This window comes from Mobula birostris, chromosome 25 (genome assembly GCF_030028105.1).
Source record: "Mobula birostris isolate sMobBir1 chromosome 25, sMobBir1.hap1, whole genome shotgun sequence".
In the NCBI taxonomy this organism is placed as follows: domain Eukaryota; kingdom Metazoa; phylum Chordata; class Chondrichthyes; order Myliobatiformes; family Myliobatidae; genus Mobula; species Mobula birostris.
In genome coordinates this window covers 19,971,285-19,995,727 of record NC_092394.1, presented here as the reverse complement: position 1 = coordinate 19,995,727, position 24,443 = coordinate 19,971,285, and the positions used below count along the sequence as shown (strand labels likewise).

The 24,443-nt window shown below is 38.8% G+C and overlaps 1 protein-coding gene and 1 long non-coding RNA gene across 2 annotated transcripts in view; one reads left to right on the top strand and one right to left on the bottom strand.

The window, feature by feature from the left end:
* nufip2 (nuclear FMR1 interacting protein 2) overlaps positions 1 to 15,466 on the bottom strand; it is a 31,619-nt gene extending 16,153 nt beyond the window's left edge. Inside the window, exons 1-2 of the mRNA XM_072242773.1 lie at positions 15,229 to 15,466; positions 4,282 to 5,994 (exon numbers count right to left, since the gene is read on the bottom strand). Of these exons, the coding sequence (XP_072098874.1) occupies positions 4,282 to 5,994; positions 15,229 to 15,451 (1,936 nt within the window). The 5' untranslated portion in view covers positions 15,452 to 15,466. The remainder of the gene's footprint in view (positions 1 to 4,281; positions 5,995 to 15,228) is intronic.
* Positions 14,598 to 23,433, top strand: LOC140187458 (uncharacterized). The gene is made up of 2 exons (XR_011883097.1): positions 14,598 to 15,986; positions 22,658 to 23,433. It is a non-coding gene; the product is annotated as an uncharacterized lncRNA (long non-coding RNA).
* The last annotated feature ends 1,010 nt before the right edge of the window (positions 23,434 to 24,443 follow it).

Sequence of the window (24,443 nt, the reverse complement as noted above, 5' to 3'; positions counted from 1 at the left end):
ATCCCATTAATAATAAATAAGATTAAAATTAAACGCTAATGTTAAATTTTATGCACTTTCCTACTTATCCCACAATTCTCCATAAACTAGAAAAGTTCTATCTTGAAGACACTTGAAAACTAAGCAATCAAAACTCTCCTGGGTGGAGATGCATACTTACCGAATCAGGTAACAAAATCTCTTAGGTCTATGTAATCTACCTTTACATATGAGTAAGACATCAGGCTCCTCAAGCCTACTCAACCAATATGACCATTGGTCTTAACAACTCCTCTGTACCAGTTCCTTACTGACCACAATCTTTCAAATATTTATCTCCATCTCAAATACATCCAATGATCTAATCTCCACCACTCTCTAGGGTAGAAAATTCTAGAACGCCACCACCTAAATGAAGAAATTTCCACTCGAAGTTTTAAATGACCCTTGTAACTATGTTCTATTGTTCAAGACTTTTCTACTACTGAAAGCACGGCAATATTTTTGCCAAGTCCCCTAGAATAAGTCATCCTTCATTTTCCTAAATGCCAAAGAATTTAGACCCAATCTATTCAGCCTCTCAATGGCACAGCCTGCTCATCCCAAAAATTAACCAAGGGAACTATTCTAGTTTTTGTACAGTTGTGGGATAGGTAGAAAAGTGAATGAGATTTAATATTTGTTCTGTTGTAATAAACTTCACAATTCCAATCAGAACCTTCTGCAAAAATATCGTCCTTCTAAACTTCACTTGATATTTGCCGATCCTATATACTTTTTCCTCATCCTTGCATTCAATTTACCAAATCCATATTTGTCTCAAAGACATAATCTCAAAGCTGTTTTTTATATTCTTACCACACATCTTCCTGGCAACAAAGGCCAATTGAAATTCTACCTTCTTGCAGTTTGTGACCAAATTACTATTTACCTTTGTAAATGCTCACTATGATTTGAGTTAGCACTCTCAGCTACACCATAAGCCAACATCAGCTTCCCTACTCTTTCTGGTCTAATACCAAATACCTTGCATCTGTTTCTCAGCAGGTAGTGTTAGTGAGACTAACAGAATTTATATTTTAGTTATTAGATCAAAAATATTTGCGTAAATGGAAAATATTGATATTTCCACCTCTGAACTTTCAACTGACAATGGTGACTGTAAAGGATATCTACCAGTAATTGTTGGAACTAAATGTTAACCAAATGGAATCCCAAGGAACACGGAGAAAATAATTAAGAATTTCAACATCTCCCTCAAACTGAGATAAAATAATACTTTACAAATCAATTAAAATAATCTAATTTTTCTAGCAGTTTACAATTATTCAAATTCATTCCCTTTACCATTTCAAAGTCTAAAGGACAATCTGTTCATAGACAAACCTATTGCAGCTTACCCCTGGTCTAGCCATCACTGAATCTTGGTACCATTGGCTTGTCCTTCTCAACAAACAATCTGTTATCACCCTCTTTTTTGCTAGTACATACAGTTCTGTACAAAAGTCTCGGGCACATGCAAAAAAAATCTGTAAAGCAAAGAAGCTTTCAAAAATAATGAAAATTAAGTTTCTAAATATCAAAAAAGTACTATAAAGAGCAGTAAACAGTCACAAAACTACAACAAATCAATATTTGGAATAATCACCCTTTGCCTTTAAAACTGTATCAATTCTCTTAGGTATACTGTAGTGCAGTTTTAAAAGAAAAATCGGCTGGTAGGTTATTCCGCGCATCCTGGAGAACTTGCCATAGTTCTTTTACAGACTTTGGCCATTTTGCTTGCTTCTGTCGCTCTAGGTAATCTTGGACAGCCTTGATGATGTTGAGTTTAGGGCTCTGTGGAGGACATACCATCTGATGTAGAACTCCTTGTTTTTCTTTTCTTTATGACCTTGGCCATGTGATTGGGGGTCATTGTCCTGTTGCAGAATGAGGTTGGGACTGATCAGACACCTTTCCAAATGTACTACGTGATGGACGAGAATCTGCTTATACTTCTCAGCACTGAAGATTCCATTAATTTTGACCAAATCACCAACTCCTTTGAAAAAATGCAGCCCCAAACCTGGAGGGAACCTCCACCGTGCTTCACTGTTGGCTGCAGACACTTATCCATCTAGTGCTCTCCAACTCTTCTATGGACAAACTGCCCCCTGCTCAGCACCCCAATCCTAGAGTTCATGTGCTTAAGTGAACCTTTTAGCTTTGTTTCCATGTTTGAGGAATGGCTTTTTGGCAGCAACTCTTCCATGAAGACTACTTCTAACAAGACTTCTCTGGGCTGTACAGGAGTGTACTTGGTTTCCAGTGGTTTCTTTGAGTTCAGAGCTGATAGTAGTGCTGGACTTCTAATTTAGAAGGAATATCAGTTTGATGCATCTCTTGACTGCTGCACCTAGTTTCTACAGCTGACTTCTGTTTCTGGTTCTCAACCATGCCCGTTTCTTCGCACATTTTCCAGAAGAGATTGGACAACATGTATTGAAACTCTTGTCTGCTGGGAAATTTCTGCTTGGGAGAGATCTTGATGATACTGACCTTGTGTTTTGTTGCTATGCTCACTCTTGCCATGGTGTAAGAATTGATTATTTAAAGAGTACACTGTCACATCTGCCAAACCCTCAGCTTTTAGTTTGGTTGTCTGTTACCCAGCTGGACTCCTTCTATGCTCGTTTGTTTTAGTTAACCAGTTTAGTTCATTCAACTCATTATGTCATTGTTCATCAGCACGTTTACCTTCATTTAATCATACACTGGGCTAAGTACCTACAAAGTAACCAAACTTCTATTTGAAAAACTAACTAGTACAGAATTTATTTAGGTAAAGAAATCTATTACTTAATATATCACATAAAGATAGATATAAAAAAAATCAAGGATTTTTTTCGGAAAAATGAACATTTGGAAATCTAAAATTTGCTCATTTCTACTGACACTAATGCAACAGAAAAAAATCAAACAAAATTTATATTAAAAAATCTAGTGTGTTTAGGACTTTTGCACAATACTGTATGACAACGAGACAGCTGCTACCTCTCCTTGCTTACCAGTCTCAATACAATCCATGTCAATTAAAAGATATTAAATTCCTTTTTTTTTGCTCTTCACAGACACTGAAGTCCAGGACAATAAATACATTGGTCAGAGCAGCTTGTGACCAAAAGCAAATCAAAGAGATTTCGTCTTATCACTTATGGAAGCCATAGCCCCTCTTCATTTCCAAATGAGCCACTCTTGTAGCATAAGCACATCAAAACATTGTCCTTGTACAAAATTAGCAGTTTAATTTGGTATATGCCAATAATCACAAATATATAGTTGCCTAATTAAGACATTTTGATTGTTGCCAAAATGTCAACATATACCTGCACACTCCTGAGTAATAGAACCAACTGACATTCAATAATATTACATAACATTCATCAAAAGAAAATCACTATAAAATTTCATACTGCTTAACAGGAGGGCCAGATGAATCCTTGATTAGCAGTAATCAACAATTATTGCTGCAAGATGAAGTTTCACCCTACCATTAGCAGCACTAAAACAACCTATATCATCCATTTATGATTTGAAACTAAGGATCCAAATTGGGTGAGCCCCCACATTCCTCTGGACTACAGAATTTCAATAACTCACTACCCCCTGAGTGAACTGGTTCTAGACTCCTTAACCAGAAGAAACATTCTCCTTGCAACCTGTATGAATTTTATAAGGTTGAGTTTCAATGAGATGTGGTGCAAGGTATAGACAGCAAAATGGATCTAGGTTTAATTGCTGCTGGAAATTACAGGAACAATTGACAGAGCAGAGTGACAACACTTGACAATAGTACAAGAACAAAAAGAGCTACTGACAGTTCAATAAATATTTCTTGATGGGTTACCATTTACTGACCTTTTCAAACTGGACTATCATACCAGCTTGACTTGCATACTGGTATGATATTCCTCCCAATAAACAATCAGCTGATGAAACTCAATGGGTTGAGCAGCATCAGAACTGGTGCCATTTCGACCTGAAACATCAACAATTTTTCTCTCAGATGCTACTCGACCTACTGAGTCCCTCCAGCAGATTGTTGTTCCAGATTCAAATATCTTGTGTTTCACTGATATTCCTCTCAAATGGCACCTTGTTGATATATACCAAGCTTCTGAGATTTGAATCTGCTACCTGAATAGATGTTTTCATTTCCAATATAAACAGGCAATAAGATGCAGAAAGCTACACAGATAACTCAAGTTTCTAAGAACCGAGCGTAGTTCCATTTGTGTGAAAACACCATTAAAATATTACCTTTAGTGTGATACATAACAGCGGATTTCAAGTCAAATGACCCAAAGCTGTCTTTTCTGTCAGAGCCTCTGTGGTACCTTGGATGGTGTTCTTTGGCTGATGGCACCAAAGCACTGGTAGAAGAGGCCTGTTGTGGTGTTTCATTCCCAAAGCCCTTCGGGGCAAAACCTATTGCACTTTGGCTCGTAGCAGCCATCTTTTGCAGTTCACTAACATGTGGCTCCATAGACCGGGCCGTGCTCTCAGCAGAGACACTAGCAGCCACTGTGGCAGTCTTCATGACACTGCTGAGAACCTGAGGGCTAGTCCGTTTGTCGAGTTCATATGCCTTTGGAAACACAGGAATTTCAGATCCTGAAGATAGTTCAGCGCCCTGTGAAACCAAAGTGACTGCACACTCAGCTTGAAATGTCAAATCCAGAGGTGGGTTGTCCACAGATTTTACAGTGGCTAGCTCAGGGCCAGCACTTGGCTCATTTATAAAAGATAACCCCCACTGGTTCTGGAAAATATCCCCCAGGTTTTGTTGAGTTGTTTGTGACGGTAGTTCCACCTGTGTTGTGCCAGGAAGCACCGATTGCATATTTGAAGGGTAGACAAAGAGACCCTGCTTTCTTTGTTCTGTGGCCACTGGGTCTGTGCCATCAGGAGACACAGAAGTTTCACTCCCAGATGAGGCAGGCACTACAGTGTTGGCAGTAGTAACTGTCTGGACCCCTGAAACACCAATATGCCCATCAGTCACTACTGAAGCCAAGCCATTGGAAAAGCTAGTTGAGGTGACAGTTTTCACAGCAGACATAGGAACCTGTGACAAACGACCTGAAGCTTGTGTCTGAGTGTCCAGAGCCAGTGACTGATTAGAGGATGATTTGTTGAGGTTCTCTTTAACTTTACTTGCATAACTAATCTTCGGAACAATTTTTGCACTACTGTTGTCCACTGGGAAGACCGGAGGTGGCTTAAAGAGGGTCCAGGAATCTTCCTTTGAAGTTACAGATGCTGCTTTTGATTTAGGTTTCTCTTCATATTTCTTACCTCCACTAGGTTTTCCATCTGAATTTTTTCGTTGAGTTTCACCAACTCCCACCTTCCCACGAGCTCCAGCTGCATTAACTGTTGCCAGTTCATACCTACCACTAGGTTTAGCATTTTCCAAACGACTTGCCTTCTGCTCAGGTAACTCAAGTTTGGTGTTCTCGAGATCTAATTTTGGGGTTAGTGGATTCCCCTCGTGCTGCATGATTTTGTCTTGAAACAAATTTAAGTTCTCAACACCTTTGTCGCTATTCCTCCTGCCCTTGCGTTTCTTCGGGGTAGTGTAACCACTCTCAGACCCACTACCATCATTGTCAGCTGAATTCTTGACAGAAAATCCATTTGTAATACACCCAGAGCTGCTAGATATAACACCATTGAGAAACGACAAAGCCTCCTTTTTCTCAATTGATCTGCTGTCTCTAGATTTATTCTCAAAGACTTTATCATTTTTTTTGTCCATACTGTTTTTTTGATTATAATTCTTTGTTTTATTAACCACTCTGTTGTGTACAATAGTTTTTGTTGTGTGCCTGGGGTTGAAATTAGTGTCTACAAATTGCTTCCTGCCGTTAACTGTGCTGGAAGAAATCAAGTTTAACTCTTCAGTTTCCTGGCTTGCTGTAGATTCAAGTTCGTCCTCCGACCCTGCATCACCATTTAATTCTTCAAAACCTAAGAGGAAGAGACAAGAATTAGGCCCTTAGGATCTATTTTTTGAACAATATTCTCAACTGCAGAGACTATAAGATTATCTGCCATACGTTTTGGATTCAGACTATTAGCAAAATTAATCTCTGAATTAATTATTTCTGGATTACACCCAAGAAAATTAACATTACTCAACTGTCCATCATATAAAATGACAGCATTATTCAGATTAGCAACATTAGAATGATATGTACTTTACAACATGCACTTCTGTTTATTTGTATAGCATTGATTTCAGTGACATTTGTAATGGTTACCAACAGCCTTTGTTAAGAATAGTGGCAATAGATGAAAGGCTATTTGGATTCCTGCAAGTGGATGGAACATGTCTCTATAAAGGTAATTTTAAAATAAAATGATTCATGAATGGTTCCTTAAGGTTGTTTTAGCTGGGGGCAGGGGAAAGGAGGAGATAAGATCCCACCACTTATTAAATGCTCTCAAAGGTGTGCACCTCAAATAGCCTCTGACAACCAACTCCTGGCCTTCATGCGTGGCTTGGCTACTAAGTTCATTTCTACTGACAGGAGCCAGAGCAAAGATTAGTTACCAGAGCAAAGATTAGTTACTAGCACCTTAAAAACAGTAGCGTCAGGCTGATGGGACTCGGTGACTCATCTAGAAGGAAAACACTGGCCTCAAACATCTGCTACCTTGCAGCTATACTCACTCATGGGGAAGGCTTCAGGAGTAACTCCGAGGGAAACATCCGGAGCTGGAGTCCCTAACTGTCGAGTTCAACAGTGACCGACTGGTAACTCTTGCAACGGCACTAGAGACAAACTGTGTCTGCTTCTGCCACTCCTTTGGGTTCATCAGATGTGTGGAGAGGGGGAGTGTGCTCTCCATATTGTACTGTCCTGGCTTGTGTATCTATACAGCTAGGACACAATATCCATGGACGACCCTGACCAACAGAGGCTTCAGATTCATGAATCTTGGTCAGCAAATATAATCCACACAACTTCCAAATTAAAAAATTTAAATATCCATTCAACGCCAACATTCAGATTCTCAATGTCAACATTTAAATACTAATGTTCATTTGTGCCAGTCTGTAGATTTATAAAGAGCCCTCTGTAATTGTGTATACAGAAGGTTCACAATGGCTAATCAAGGATCAAAAGCAGAGTTATAAAAAAGAATCTGGGCCAAAGGATGGCAACATATGATTCATATACAGCATTACTAGAGGAACCAAGGGACAGGAGGTAGGGATAGAAGAAATGCAGATTAAGACATCGCAATACACTCAAACAGAATACAAGTAGTAGGCAGTGGGAAAGGGTCCTTGCAAGTTTTAACATCTATTAAAGTGCACCTTGTGTAGGAACCAAGTAGAATATCAAAATTATGCTTACTGAATAACAAGTGACAGATAGAAATTATAAAGTTACCTGCATAAACACCTTTCTGATATTGGTTTAAGTTGCTCCCCTATTAGAAGCAGAACTTAAGTACATGAAAAAAATCCTTTACAGAGGCAAATGCTTTGAAGGCACCAAACTGCTTCAAAACCCATGTTGTTCAGTGTGTAACTAAATTTATTCTAATTACTTTTAATAGTCAAAAATCAAAAAATTGGGTAGAGTTTAATGTAATTTTTGAGACAAATGTATAACTTACAACACAGTACCACGCTAATTGACATTTCTACAAAGTATCCCCTACTCCTCACCAACACCCTCCCTGCTCACCCCATGCAGCAAATTCAGCCAATGAAAAATCAAAAACGGCAGATGGTAGAAACTCGCTCAGGGTGACCAATCACGGACAGTATCTAGCTTCGAAGCCAACAGAATATGAAAGTGAAATCAACAAGTGTGAATTATTGTAGACTGAGACAGATTGATTGTCTAGCTGAGAGAAGCAACTAGAATCTTGAAATAGGACAAAAATCAACTATGCTTCAAGAGGATCCATGAGTCAGAGCAATCAAAATGACCTGATATCAAGGCTTATGGAATCTGCATGGATTTGTTCCCACATCCACAAAATACAGATTAGTAGATTAATTGGCCACTGTAACTTATCTAGTGTGCAGCTGAGTGATAGAATTGGGGCAAAATTGATGAGAGTATAGGAAGAATAGACATACCTATTCTCCTGAATTCTCTGGTCTGGATAAGGGTGGACTTCTGGTTCTGGTAAATTTCCCTTTTAAATGACATTTGAATATGTCAGACCATCTAAAAAGAACATGCAACACTCCATATCTTAAGCATGGAGAAATGTACGTCACAATCTTCTCAAGGCCAGCCTCTAATTGAAGGTATCAGATCCTTCAACTGAAGTGGGATCCTGACTCAAATATAAGTAGTTGTTTTAAAATTAGTGAAATTCAAGTTAGTACTTTGATAAAGATGCACAACATACAAAGGGTACAGAGAAGATTTACAAGGATGTTGCCTGCATTGGGGAGCATGCCTTATGAGAATAGGTTGAATGAACTCGGCCTTTTCTCCTTGGAGCGACGGGAGGATGAGAGGTATTGATCGTGTCGATAGTCAGAGGCTTTTTCCCAGGACTGAAATGGCTAGCATGAGAGGGCACAGTTTTAAGGTGCTTGGAAGTAGGTACAGAGGCGATGTCGGGATAAGTTTTTTTAAACGCAGAGAGTGGTGAGCGCATGGAATGGGCTGCTGGTGATGGTGGTGGAGGCCGATATGATAGGGTCTTTTAGGGGATTCCTAGATAGGTACATAGAGCTTAGAAAAACAGAAGGCTATGGGTAACCCTAGGTAATTTCTAAGGTAAGGACATGTTCGGCACAGCTTTGTGGGCTGAAGGGCCTGCATGCTATAGGTTTTCTATGTTTCTTAACATCCTTTAAGATAGTTAAACTTCTGTATTTGTATCAAGTTAGTGAATTTTTCTTTCATATAAAGAACATAATAGATCCATGTTATTTTTTTCTTACCTCAGATTAATGATTTACACCCAGGCTGATTTGACTCAAGAGACTAAAATTGTCAATAGAATGACAGGGTTCAAACTCAACAAATTTTTCCAGTTAATACTTTAGCATAATACCGATGAGCACTGTACTAATTGGTCAATGATCTACTTTGCAACACTATGCATAGAAACTTTCAAGGTAAGAGGAGGAAGATTTACCAGAAGCAACTTCTTTACAGAGTAGAGAGTACATGGAATGAGCTGCCATAGGAAGTGGCTGAGGTGGGTACAACTGCAACACTTAAGAGGCATATGGATAGGTACATGGAGGTGTGTTGGAGGGTTAGAATCTGGGACTAGCAGGAAGGATGCTGTGTTTGGTATGGACTAATTGGGCCAAAGGGCCTGTTGATAATACAGTTTCATGTTTATATTACTCTATATGACTATAACTACACAGCAAGAAATAATTGGCTACAAAGCCTTAGAGCATTCGAGGACACTAAAATACACTATAAACATACTGTGTTAATATTGATACAACTCATCATTTAGTTGCCTAAATAATATTCACCCTAACACTGAAATTTGAAATACTTGAATGGACTGGATGGTGCAGGTTACTAGCACATCTGTTTACCTATAAGTGAATCAATCACAAGTGTAAGTATGTGTTAGCTATAAAATTTGCAAAACAGATTTGGACCAGAGTTGCCAGCAATCATGGCAAACTCCATTCCACAAATCTAGAGCCTTGAACAGAATAAAAGCTGGTATTAAAATGTTCTATTCATACTGTGATTAAAGAGAACTGTCAGCACTTAACACTTATCCAAAATATTCCATCTTTACAATGGGCATAAAACATTAAAATGCTTATGTTCATGGTGACTGTTTACTCCTGATAGAGCTAAAACAATAAAACATCATTATCCAGATCATTTAATATTTTCCCAATGGCTAACAGATTCAGCTCTAGATTTCACACAAGAGCCTAATTCTGAGGTAGAGTTGGGAGTTCTGGAAAGTTTCCAGGGATTTGGATTGTATAATGTAGAACTACTAAAAATCAACAGAAGATGGAGATACTGCTGCAAAGATCTGATCAGAATATTGTTTCATTAATTCCTTAGAATTCATTTTATGCTTAACAGCATTTAAAACAAAGGGTGCACATTGCCTCTTAAAGCTTTCTCATTGCTACAGAAAGCAAGAATAGCTTTCCACAGGTGGAGGGTGGTGAGGATGGGGTAGAAACTGGCCTGGCATTATGTAATTAAGCATGTATTTTGAAATAGTGAAGAAAAATATATAATCTGTAAAAGTGGTTGCTTCCATTAAGAGCTGTCAGTCCGTTTTTCCTCTACCATAACAGATCAAACCAAGTGATGATCTGGAATACAAAGAAAGGAAATTCTGGCAAATCATACCTTTAACAGTGATTCATGTCTTTTTAAAAATAACAAATGATCCAGAATTTCAACAATGTGATACCTATAATCCATATTGAATAGAAACAACCAAAAAAAAACACAAGTTCATGAGATTGAGACCAATAAGGAACACATCTTTCTTTAATCCTTAAACTTTCAAGTGGTGAGATACATTTAGTGCAGTATATGTCTGGCAATTTGACTCAACTGCTCAACCACTGCAAGTTTGCCAAAAGCCATTGTTACCATGATATGGATATGATTCAAATTCAAAGGCACTTTGTCAGTTAAAGCTGGTAGGGTTTTAAATAATTGTCAAAATAACTAGATTAATACAGTTCTCAATAACAGGTATGACTGACAATATTTTAAAATGTTTCGACAGATGTGCTATACTAAAAAGCCAAAGCCTCTTGTCCAAGTTTGGATCAGTCTAACAAACTGTTCTAAAGTACAACTTATAATAGCAGTTAATTAACTTCACACTATCCCCAAGCAGTACCATCAGAATTTTGCTGTTAAAAAACACATCAGACACACAGCTATTTTCCCCAAACTGACAGGAGGCACTTTTTATTGCAGCTACATGCACCCATTTTCCAACACAAGGATAATAGGATGGTTGTGAAGGAAAAGCATTTCAGGATGTATATTGTATACATTTCTGACATTAAATGAACCTTTGAAAGGTCAAACTTCTCTATAGCTCTTGGAAAATTCTGGTTTGTCTACATGATCAAAATTAACTTTGCAGACTATTTGATTCATGTAATAAAGACAACCTAATTTCACAAAGTAGTTAATCAATCTCCTTTATTGAGAAAAAAGATAGAAGAAACATGTAGATGATGCAAAGAAGGATGAAGGAAAACAAGGACAATGAGTGTGCAAGATACCAGTATATTGTTGGCAGGCTGAGGTAGAAGAGTTAAAATAGAGGCCGAAGTGTTAATACTCAGGGAGTTTCATGCAGTTGAACGCACAAATCAAAGTTTGGTAAACATCGAAGTTAAAGATGGCATGCTAACTCTTCTGCAAAAAGTTCAAAAGCAAGTCCTACTACAAGCACAGAAGATTGAAACACTATCACATCTGGAATACATATATGGTGTTTTTATACAAGGATATGTATTAGAGACAATAAAAAGGTTTGTGCAATTCAAACAGATGGGCAATGCTGGAACAAAAAACAGTAAGATAAGAGAAAAAGTCATTCTGAAGGAGTGCAACTGAGTGGATGTTGATTGCTTCATTAGCTTAAAAAAAATCACAAACTGGGGTTACAGTCTCAGAACCTGGAATGGATAGAAGAAAAGTAATCATTTAGGACAGATGTCATTTAAGGATTTCTTCACGGAACTAATTATCTATCCAGAAATCCTAGTCTTTTACAAACACACACACACACACACACACAATGTGATGAACTGTTTTTGGCATCCCAGAGATGTGTGGTTTAGGCAGAAAAAAAACCAGAATTCAGGTAAAGGAAATACCATGATCTCATCAAATGGTAGAACAGGCTTGAAGGGGCCACGTGGCCTACTCACACTCCTATTTCTTAATGAAATGCAATTACATTTCCTAGTATCTGGATAAGTTACCAAAAGCATTGCTTAAATGCCAACATGGTTGACTATTTTACTTCGGATTGAACTTTTGAATTAGAGGAAGCAAACATGAACATATTTAGTTCCAACATTTTCGACACCACCTATCCCCTTTAAAATGAGCTACACTATCAAATTAAAAGTTTTTTCCCCTCCTAGTTACATTAGCAATTATTTGAAAAACTCAAAATACAACTGACACATACTATTAGGGTTAAGCCATCAAATAGCATACTTGACAACTTGAAATGAGATTGCTTGTAAATTTGTTCAAGTTATAGATGCTATTAAAGAATCCAATGCACACATTCGTGCACGAGGCTAAAGCAGTCATTCTCATCAAGGGACAGTGACCTGAAATGTTGGTTTTCTTTTCACAGATGCTCTCTGGCATACTGAATATTTCTGACATTTTTCATTTTTGAAAAGCTTCTATTCACTGGTTGAAGTGCTTATTACAGCACATGAATTGTACTTTGATACATCCATCTTGCTATGTTAGCAGCACAACAGGTAAGATTTATAGGACATGAAAACAAACAAGCACTGGGATAGTAGGGTAAATAAGTAAAACTGCAAAGGAAAATTTGGACAGAATTTCACATTATGGGGACTCTACAGCTGAGGGCACAGCTGCCCATGGGTAGAACAATTAAACTCAGGGCTGACCAAGCTCTACAAGAATGCAAATAACTACAAGTTGTAGAGGAAATTAGAACAAGACCATGAAAGGACTTGAAAACAAAAGATAAAACAATTAAGGTCTTGCTCTGAGAAGAAATGTATAAGCAAGCAGGGTGATTGGTTATGTTGTAAGTTACGATAGGAACAGTTTTAAATGTAGTCTAGGAATAAAGTGTCAAGAAACACAGGAATGGTTGAAGGTGCCAGCAGAAAAAGACAAGTGATACTGCGAAGGTACAAATGGCCATCATACATATCCTACAGCTTAAATGTGGCATTAAACTTTGAAGATTCAGGTTTAGATTTAAGGAATAGAATAAAATAATGGCTGACACACAAACTTTGCAGCCAGGTCTTCAAATGGCTCTGGTCTTTCTAATATTTAGCTGACTGGACTAAGAAATCTGGTGAGTGGGTAGCAGAGGTGCTGTGGCTAATCAGCAAAATGCAGAAGCAGAACAGGTCCCTGTTGACTCCAAGGTATCAGCGATGGACTGGGAGATGAATCTAATGCTTGGGGTTCACTAAAAACAGCACCAATTGTGTGGTCCCAGTCAGCTAGACAAATACATGGAGACATAGAAGATGGCATTGACCACAGACACTGCTTGGTGAAAATTACTGATCACACAATTACAAATATCATAGTTTAATAGTTATTTTGTTATAGCAACAAAAGACACAAATCATGGCTGATCTTTTAAGGAAAATTGAAAAAGATGATTACTAGTTCAGTGTCTAAAACAAGTTCATCAGTCTGACAGGACAATGGAGGCTGGACACAAGTTTTCAAGGACAGATGCAGGATTTTGAGAGGTGATAACAGTAGAATTGGAGGAGGAAAACTGGAATCCTAAATTTTCAGTACGGCTCTATAAAAGTGAAAACAAAGTTAAAAAGTCAAACTAGATTGAAGAGTAATCTGCCCCTCTGCAAGTACCTGTGATTCAGCATCAGAATTTGTTTGTTCCCTATAATAAACAAAGCAAAACCATGTAAATGTTATAGTAAATGGCACTGAATATTCAGAGTACTTAACCAGAAGCAAATTGCTTTAGAGTCAGAGTTCACAAGATATCACCAAAAAAATACACGTTTTGATATTTCTTCCTGCCTTCAGAAAGTAAAACAGTGACCAGTCAAATATTAATGGACCAATCTGTATCACTAAGCAACACTAATACAGTTACTGCAGTGCTGCTCCCCAACTTCAACACAGGCCTGCGACTAGAATTATTAATAGCTTAGAGCACAATAAAATTAATGGATAAGCATACTATCTTATGTACCCACTTTTTGAATTTTATTAAATTTCAGATTAATAAGTGGGCAGATTTGTTATGGGAAGACACAAAAGTGTTTTCCTGTTGTTAGAAGCTAATTATTCCGCTGAAAATTTGAAAGCACCGCCATATGTGATTAGATAAAAAGAATCGAAATAGTCGGTAACAGGAAAGATTATTTCCTACCGTCCAAAACAAATTGCTTGTCTATTTATGAGCTACAAAAACAAGTAATGGCTATTTTGAGAGCTCGACGCTTTTCTCCTGCCTTCTTCGTCTGCGTTTAAGTAGGCCTTAGTATGACCTTTAAAACGGCGGTTCATCTCCACAAATGTGCTTTCAAGAATATTTCATAACAACGAAATAATCTGCATTTTAACCCACCATTGTAATATCTGATAGCTCAGCGAGTTTACAAGCGCTCGATATCCCCGAGTAAGACCAGACCCTCCCCGCCCTCGGAGACTTTCCCACGTTGCAGACCGAAGTCTGTGCCACACACTGCACCTGCCAAACTGGAAACCCCACCAAAAAAAAGGCCAAAGCAAACTTATTTTTTTGCAAAAAGTAGTCTAAATCAATATTGTGTAATCCGGGTTTTTTTTAAAAAGGGGAGAGGCACGGTGCCGCGGTGAATGGGGAGGGGGAGAAGGGCGAGAAAAAAATATTGAAGTGAAGCTGGAAAACACAAACCTTTTCTGATCGAAAGTGGGTGAAAACCAAGACACGTTGGGAAAGTAAAACTCTCTATGGGTTAGAGCAGCTCTACAGAACAAATTTGATAACACTGTGGGCAAAAAAAAACAGACGGGGGAGGGGGGAAGAGAGAGAAAGGGCCGGTTAGTTGACAGAAATCCGCGAGTGGAGCGAGTATTTGTGTAAGAACAAGTGGGCTGGTGTCTTTCCCCCCTCATCGGGCTTTGGAAAGGGAGCAGAAAGAGGCGACGGGAGGCCAGCGGCCGAATGTTGGCACCCAGCGAGCGGGGCTCCCGCAACATGGCGGACAGGAAATAGCCGAGAGAACATTCCAGTGAGCCGGCATCATCTGGGCCTGGGCCTGGGCCCAGCCGCTACTCCACGCCGGCCGGCCCGGCGCCCGCTCTCCGCTCCGAGCCACCCGGCAAACCGCGCCGGTTACAGATTTAAAAACAACATGGCTGGTGGAGGGAAAAAATCCTGGCCCGCTTTCCCCAGGCCTGGTGAAGCCAAGGTCATCAAGCCCCTTCCCTCAGGGAGATGGGGGGGCTTAAAGAAAATTACACCTATACTTGTATATAAAAGATCGCCGACCTGCTTTCTTCTTTTTCTTCGCTTTCTGACCGTCTGAGACATCGCTCGCTTTGGTGATTAGGTCGCCGCCACCTCGCTGCTGCTGGGCGTCTCCATTGGCGAGAGGAGCGGGAGCTGAGAGCTGCTCGCGGCTGCACTTTTCGTCCATTGAACGCGGCGAAGAGACGGCGGGCCGACGGGGGGAGGGAGGGGGGGTTGGCGGCTGACACTGCGCCTGCGTCATGCGTTTACTCACAGCCCTGCTGGCCGCTGATTCAACACTTCGACGTGGGCGCCGCCGCCGCCCCTCCCGCTATTGCTCCACTCCGAACGGCAGATTCAACACCCTAACTCTACCCCGCCCCCATTTTACAGCAGAAGTCGGGTTCCACCCCCCCCCCCCATTACAATCAGAAAATCTTTTTCCTTAAGCAGTTTTGATCCGGGGCGGGGTACTCCTCCCCCATCTCGTTTTAATTCCAGGTTCTGCATTCCCCCTCCCCATTCTTTATAGTCTTAGGTAAGGGGCTCGGCCCGGAACGTCGACTGTTCATTCCCCTCCACAGATGCCGCCTGACCTGCTGAGTTCTTCCAGCCTTTTCATTGTTGACCAGGGAATCGCACACTGCCACACGAAACGAAATGCCCACCATGTCAGGTCGCATCTGGTGGGAAGGGAAGCAGAGTTAACGCCTCGGGACGAAGATCCTTCAACCATGCACAGTGAGAAGCCGAGGTGCTGTTCCTTCTTGAGTCCATATTGAATTCTACAACCTCAGGTAACCTTGATTTTTCTGCCTGTATTTACAGAATTGTAGAATTTTCTCAGTTTCTGCTTAAATATGACCAAAATGATTAGATATTCAAGCAAGTCATAAACTAGATAAAGAGAACCGCATTAAATAAATAACACAAAACATACTTGTTCATTTATTTATTTGAGAAAAATGATCCAATATTACATGTATTTGTTGGGATAAGTATATGAACCTCTAGGGTAATGCCTTCTAGAAAAAACTATTTGGAGTCAGGTGTTTCAATCAATGAGATGAGACTGGAGGTGTGGCGTGTGGAGGAGCCTGCCCTAAATAAAAAGGAGACAATGAGGTTACTGACAGAGCCAGCTCTTTGAGAAGGATCTGTTTATGTGCACCATGCCTCAAAGCAACTTTCAGAGGACCTTGGAAGAAGAAAGGGCTACAGAAACATTTCTAAAGACCCAAGTGTTCATCAGTCCACAGTAAGTGAAATTATCTACAAATGGAAGAAATTCAGTATTTTTGCTACTCTCCTTAGGAGTGGGCATCTTGCAAAGATCACACCAAGAGCACAATGTGCAATGCTGAAGGAGGTGAAAAAGAACTTAAGGGGAACATCAAAAGACTTGCAGAAATGTCTAGAACTTGCTAAAGTCTCTGTTCATAAAAACACTGAACAAGAATGGTGTTCATGGAAGGACACCACGGACGAAGCCACTGCTCTCCCAAAAAACATTGCTGCATGTCTCAAGTTTGCAAAATACCACCTGGATGTTCTACAGCTCTTCTGGGACAATGTTATGTGGATAGTTGAGACAAAAGTTGAACTTTTTGGCAGAAATGCATATTGCTATATTTGGAGGAAAACTGATACTGCACACCAACACCAAATCTCATCCCAACAGTGAGGCATGATGGAAGGAGCATCATGGTTTGGGAACGCAAACAACAGGAATTCTGCAGATGCTGGAAATTCAAGCAACATACATCAAAGTTGCTGGTGAACGCAGCAGGCCAGGCAGCACTGCACCTCTTCCCCAGAGATGCTGCCTGGCCTGCTGCGTTCACCAGCAACTTTGATGTGTGTATCATGGTTTGGGGCTGCTTTACTCCATCAGGGACTGGACAGCTTGCAATCATTGAGGGAACACTAAGTTCAACATTGTATTAAGACATACAGGAGAATGTCAAAGTAGCAGTCCGTCACCTGAAGCTTAATAGAAGTTGGATAATGTAACAAGACAATGATCCAAAAGACAAGAGTAAATCAACAACAGAATGGTTTAAAAAGAAAATGTGTTTTGGAATGGCCAAGTCAAAATCCTGACCTTAATCCTATGGATGTGTTGTGGAAAGACCTGAAGCATGTAGCTTATGCAAGGAAGCCCACCGACATCCCAGAGTAGAAGCAGTTTTGTAACGAATGGCCTAAAATTCCTCCAGACCGATGTGCATGATTGATCAATGGTTACTGGAAGTGTTTGGTTGAAGTTATTGCTGTGCAAGGGTGTCACACCAGTTACTGAAATCAAAGGTTCACATACTTTTTCCAACAAGTAATATTGGATTTTTAAAAAAATCAACAAATGAACAAGTATAATGTTTTGTGCTATTTAATTTAAAGATTTACAGTATTTTTTGATTTTCAACTATAACTTCTGCATGATTTATGAATAATTTAATTTGCTCTTCGACATTACATATACTACAGAAGTTGTGTTCTGGGCTCTTATTCAAAGTCTACCAAAATATGCAGTTAATAGTTTAATATCTGCATAAATTTAATTGAATCAGGACTGCACACAATATGAATGAATTTCAGTAACATCTATAAAGTTAATAGATGTTAAAAGTAAAGTATTTGGAGATGTTAAATGGCTTGGAATTGACATACATATACTTAGATGCATTATGAAGCCTCATTAAAAAGAAATGCAATTGTAACAAAAAAATTCTAGTTTTCCGCAAGAATTATGGACAAAATGACCTCCCTCCATTATGATTGCAAATGCACATTTCAGTACATTTAAGTATATATTTGAAAATTAATTTCATTCTCCCCCAAACTTCTGATCAAAGGAATACATTCATGTAACACTTACCCAGTCAACAGTTGCAAAGATCATTAACAAACCAGTTCTGACAATTCTAAGCAATGACCCTACAAAACCAGCATGTGGGGGAGAACAATTATGTGATATGGACAGCCACAAACCAGTTATGAAAAGACAAGGGGTGTAGGGCTACCTTGTGTCTTTGAAAACTCAATTTGACCAGTTCTGAGAAAGGATCTTCAACTCAAAACTTATACACAATTTTTTTCTGCAAATACTGCCTGGTATGCTGAATATTAATAGCATGGTCTTTTGCTTTATATTAGCAGACCAAAACTGCCAACACTGAAAGAGGAAACATTGATGATTTATTCACAATATTGGATAAAGTTTTAAGCACATTTTGGAACTCCATTTCACAAATTACTTTTAACATGGAAGTGGAAAGAACCTCCCCTCTAACCCCCATCATTCAATGCCAGCAGAAATGCTGCACATGGGACCTCTTGCCTCAGCTTCAACGAGGTAACAATCAGTTAAAAAGTATTCCAGTGTTTAAAAGGAAGTTCTGAAATCCCTCTGTTTTTCTCCTCAGTAAAATGAAGGAAGTAATTAAAATTCAAGAGGCCACAATTGGAGGAATGCCGTGTTGGAGGAATTTAGAGAGGGAGAGACAGGGAAATGAATACTTCAATTGGAATTTTCCGGTTATATTTGGAGAACTGTGGTCAACCACAGAGGATGCAGAATTATCGTGGATCACAATGGAAGTGTATCCATGTTGTCTGGTAGTATTTTAGTGGAGGAGTAACCCAACTAAAGTGTGCAAACAAACATGCACTCAATTTCCTTGGGGTTCTTAGATCATTCACAATAGTCCAGGACAACTAGATTTATATTGGTTCATTCAATATTTATTGGCTGGCTTAGTGACACACAAGTGATCACAATGGAACAGCAACATTTCAAATAAAGATCTCTATCATTGACCTTTTAAAACTTGTACATAAATTAGAGCTAGCATACAATATGCAAACAGCCCTGAATGGGAATATGACAAAGATTTAGCTATCTTTTATATTTCTGGAAACTTAACATTCTAGTTGTGACTGCACAACAGAAATCAAATAATGGATGAGAACATTAAAGACTGCCTATAATCATTTCCCCAAGGTGCACAATTAACATACATACAGTCAGTCACATCAAAATACATTTTGTTAATCAAGGATTTCATAGGAAAGTTTAATGGCTTAATAGACTGGAACCATGACAGTGACACAATAATTCAATGCTGAAAACTAAGATAGTCTCTCAATTTCAATTGATAGATCCACATTGTGTTAATACAGGATGAGACAAAAATACAATGTGCAAGATGTAGCAATAGATTTTTGATCTTACTCAAGTCATTCTGATGCTTATAAGGCAAGTAGCAAGTAAGTTCCTCTCCCCGCATTGGGTGGCAACCTTGCTGTTTCTTTAGCATTTGTCTGGTTTGTTTCACGAGGCCGAGTTGCTAGCTTGCCACTCAACCCAGCACCGACGGAAGAATGCAAGGAGTCAGCCAGTTTCAAACCGGGGACCGCTCACCTCAAAGTCCAGTGTGGATGCCTCTACACCACTGGCCGGCGTATGTAACATGTGTGACCGCACTGTAATTATTTGGCTATAAAATACTAAGGAACATTTGGAGGACATTAAAAAGGCAATTTCTTTTGAACCTTCAATATTAGAGCAATATTCAAATATTAACAGTTACATTGTTTTATGCATGATTTTTGATCTATTCAATATACCTATACTGTAATTGATCTAATTATTATTTTGTTTTTCTTCTGTATTATGTATTGCATTGAACTGCTGTTGCTAAGTTAACAAACTTCATGTCACATGCTGGTGGTGATAAAGCTGATTCTGAAATATTTTCTATTTTCACATGAACCATGTTGTTCTATCACCTAGTCATGTGATTAAATTCTAATTATTTCAAACAGAAGTTGCACTTCACATTTGAAAAATAAAGTGTTTTAAAGAAACACGAGTTGAATGCAGCTGTCATACCAATTCAGTTTGTTTTATTTTGAGCCTCTAATTTCCTTGACTGTTTACATTGCTTTTTTGCACATCTGCATTGATCTTAACTAAAAATTTATGGAATAATTCTGAATTATTGAGAGATTACAAAACAATCTCATAGAGATTGTGGAGTTAATAAAAGGACATTTTATCAAAATAGCACAGCCAGATTTGTCACAGAAAATCTGAAGTAAATCCCATACCAGGTAGAATATTACAAATCCAACTGTTCTTGGTTGGACTGCCAAACCTTGTTTTGAAAACATACTGCTGCAATTGGATTACATGGGGATGGAGGAACAGGAATGCAATTTTGAATCTAAAGCATATTGGGAAAACTAAAGTGGTTTAGATTGAGAGCTGGCAGATAAAGTGTCAAGCTGTATGCTTGACACATTGTTTGCGACCTCAGAAGACCAAAGAAAACAAGTGATTATCTTAATGAAAATTAAGAGGCAATACTCATTTGAATCTGCAGTTCCTGTTAATTATCCAGATGTAGAGAGCCCCTCCACTGAAGCATAAAGTTACTGTGATCTGACATTCCAAACTATCCAAGGCCTAAAACAACTTTTTAAAAGGGCTAATTTGATGAAATATGGGAATAAAACAAAATAAAAGGATGGATTTTTTTTTGTTAAGTTTACACTTGGGTATAGAAAAGATTGCAGACATTTAAACAGACAATACAAAACATGCAAAGTGAGCACTGTTCTAAAAGCCTACAAGACATAGGAACAGAATTAGGCCATTCGGCCTATTGAGTATACTCTGCCATTCCATCATGAATGAAAAACCAAAAGGAACCCCAAATTATCGTAAATGAATAGTTGTACAAATCCTGTTGAAAGGGAAAGAATCCACTTTGATAGATACAACGGCAACAAATATACTTGTGGTTTTTAGAAAGCAAGAGACATGGGAGGGGGGAGGCCTAAAACAGTGACAGAGGAAAACAATGAGCTCTAAGTGGGTTTGAAATAGGAATAAAGATGAATAGAAGTGACTATCCAATTAGTCATGTATAAAAACAATTATGTTACAGCTGAAATTATTACAGATCCAGATTTAAGTCCTAAACAGACTAATTATATCCAGAACAGGTAAATCCCTATGCAAGTAAGGATCAGAAGCATGCCTGAAATACCAGAAGTCATAGCTGATCTAATCTTAATCTCAGCTCAATTTGTAAAGTAATGGAATGGCCACCTGGATCTTTGAGTTTGAAATGCTGTTAACCATAGTTATCAACATTTCAAAGAACAAAATCCTTACTCAACCCTTAACAGGAATGGACATTAACCCTCATGAAATACTGCAATTCGACAGAACTAAAAACAGTAAAGATACAAAGGTTTTAGATAATACTAAAGACAGTGGAAGTCAGGTTTGACCCAGAAACATATGATAAAGTCACCAAAGAATAGGAAACAACAGATACTTGAATGTTTGTTCATGCAGTATGCCTTAGGATTTAACACAATGAGCATCACTATTACTATTCAAGATGTATTGATTTCTAAAACTAAATAAAATTTAAAAAATCATCCACAACCCTGAGAATTTGTAACTCATCGTGAAACTTCTTTACCTCAAGGATATGTGGAGCACATAACAGATTTGCATGCAGTGGTCACTTTATAAGGTAGCTCGAGTATCTAATAAAGTTGCCACTGAGTATGTTAGTGGCCTTTTGCTGCTATAGCCTATCCACTTCAAGGTTCAACACATCAAGCATTCAGAGATACTTTTCTGCATCTACTTCTGTTACACATGGTTATTTGAGTTGCTGCCACTGTCCCATCAGCCTGAACCAGTCTGGCCATTCTGCTCTTACTACTTTCATGAATTAACAACGCATTTTCACCAACAGAACTGCCACTCACTGATTTTTTTTTGTTTTTATCACCATTTCCTGTAAACTCCAGAGACTATTATGTATGAAATCCCAGGAGATCAGCAGTTTCAAACCACCATTTCTGTCATCAACAATGATCCCACAGCCAAAATCACTTAGATCACATTTCTTCCCCCTTCTGTTGTTTGGTCTGATCAACAAGTGAGCTACTGGACCAAGTCTGCATGCTTTTATGCATTGAGTTGCTGCCACGTGATTGGTTGATAAGATATTTGCATTAATGAGCAGGTGTATCCAATAAAGTGCCACTGAATGGAAGTTATGCTGATTGAATGCTATCTCCAGTCCTCCATTATAATTAATCCAATTGTTAGGAAAAATTTTCCACTCTGCCTTCTAACTGATCCGATTAGTTGAAACTGATCGCCATTTCTAACGAAAACTTAATTTTATGTTGTAAAATGCTGAAACCTGCATTGAAATTCCTTCCGCCAAAGCACTCGTGTTGATGCAAACTTAAATTGAATGTATTTGATTACTGACACATTTGAATAGATAGAACTGTGATTCCTTTTACTGAGCAAAGTCAGGCCTTTTCTGATAATCATAAAGCGAGTGTATGAGTAAGAAATTCTTTTACATGACGATGTTGAAGCTAACAACTGTTATTGATATCCTGTACATTTTCTTCACTTGTGCAGGGAGAAAAAAATCTTAAAGGAAAAGAAGAGGAAAACATTTTAAAAAACAGCCAACTGAGGGAAAAAAGTCCCAGTAACTCCGATACGTAATATGAAATCCAATATCATCAGCAAGTGGATGTTTAGCATCTCAAGAAGGAAAGAAACTCCACAACTAATTGCATGATTGGATGCTAGAATCAACAGGAACAATGTTTCTGAATGGAAATACAATCAAGACTACACGTGATGGCATTGAACTTAAGACTTTCAAAATGTGATTGTCTGGTCATGATTGCTGATAAATTTCAGTATAATTGAGGCATTCAGATCAGAGGTACAATGCAGATGCTTGTGCACAGTTGTATCTGCAACAGAAAATAGTTTTAATGAAGTAAGCATGTGTTATGTTTATGTCTGCTGATAGTTCTATAATTGTCCATGTTTTGTCAGTTTCTCATGGATTAAAATGGAAAATAATATTAAACATGCATTAGTATCTATGTAACACCCATCAAAGTTGCTGGTGAACGCAGCAGGCCAGGCAGCATCTCTAGGAAGAGGTACAGTCGACGTTTCAGCCGGAGACCCTTCGTCAGGACTAACTGAAGGAAGAGTTACTAAGAGTATTTATGTATGTTTTTGAGGATGCATGGTATGTATCATACGACATACTTTGGCAATACAAACAAAAACTTAAAAGGCAGTGTGGGTTTGCAAAATAATTACTGTACTTGTACAGGTAGAATCAATTCTGATTAAATGTCACAATTTGAATAAAGAATATTTTGCTGCAAGGATTTTCTGTTTTCATATCAGACCTCTCATATTCAGTGCTTTTTTTTGTTACATTTCTTATGAATGTTAGGTTAATATTGTCATTTTCCCTCTCTACATCCAATTGGGACACACTATCTGCCCAATTCATCTGATTCTCTTCTCTTGTATTGGCCTGGTTATGGTTGTTTTATCATTGGCAGCCTTGCCTTTGGTTACTTGAGCTATAATCGTTCTGTACTATCTCATTTTTTTATGCTGCTTGCTGAGACATAACTCTAACCAAACTTTTGGTCAATTGTGACTGGCTGAGATATTGCGTGATTACATTCCAGAAGAGCACTGTGACGTGTTCTGCGACATTAAAAATGGTAAATACTTGGAAGTTTTTGAATGTTATTACATTATATGAAAATCACTCCCAACATATATTTAAAGAACTTGAGAAAATCTGCAGATGCTGGAAATCCAAGCAACACACACAAAATGCTGGAGGAGCTCAGCAGGCCAGGCAGCATCTATGGAAACGAGTACAGTCAAGGTTTCGGGCTGAGACCCTTCATCAGGTCTGGCAAAAAAGATGAGAAATCAGTGTGAGAAGGTGGGGGAAGGAGAGTAATAAGCAGATAGTAGATGATAGGTGAAAGTGAGAGAGGGAAAAGGGTGAAATAGAGTTGATCGGTGAATGAGATGGAGAAGGTGGAATCTGATAGAGGGTAGAAGACCATGGAAGAAAGGGCGGGGGAGGTGTACAGAGGGAGGAGATGAGCAGGTAAGGAGATAATGTGAGAGAGGGATGGGTGAATGGTGAAGGATGGGGGGCAATTACCAGGAAGTTCAGGAAAACAACGTTCATGCCATCAGGTTGGAGGCTACCCAGCCAGAATATAAGGTGTTACTCTTCTAACCTGAGTGTGGCCTCATCGCAGCAGGAGAGGAGGCCATGGACTGACATGTCGGAATGCGATTGGGAAGTAGAATTGAAATGAGTGGCCACTGGGAGATCCTGTTTATTCTGGCAGACGGAGCA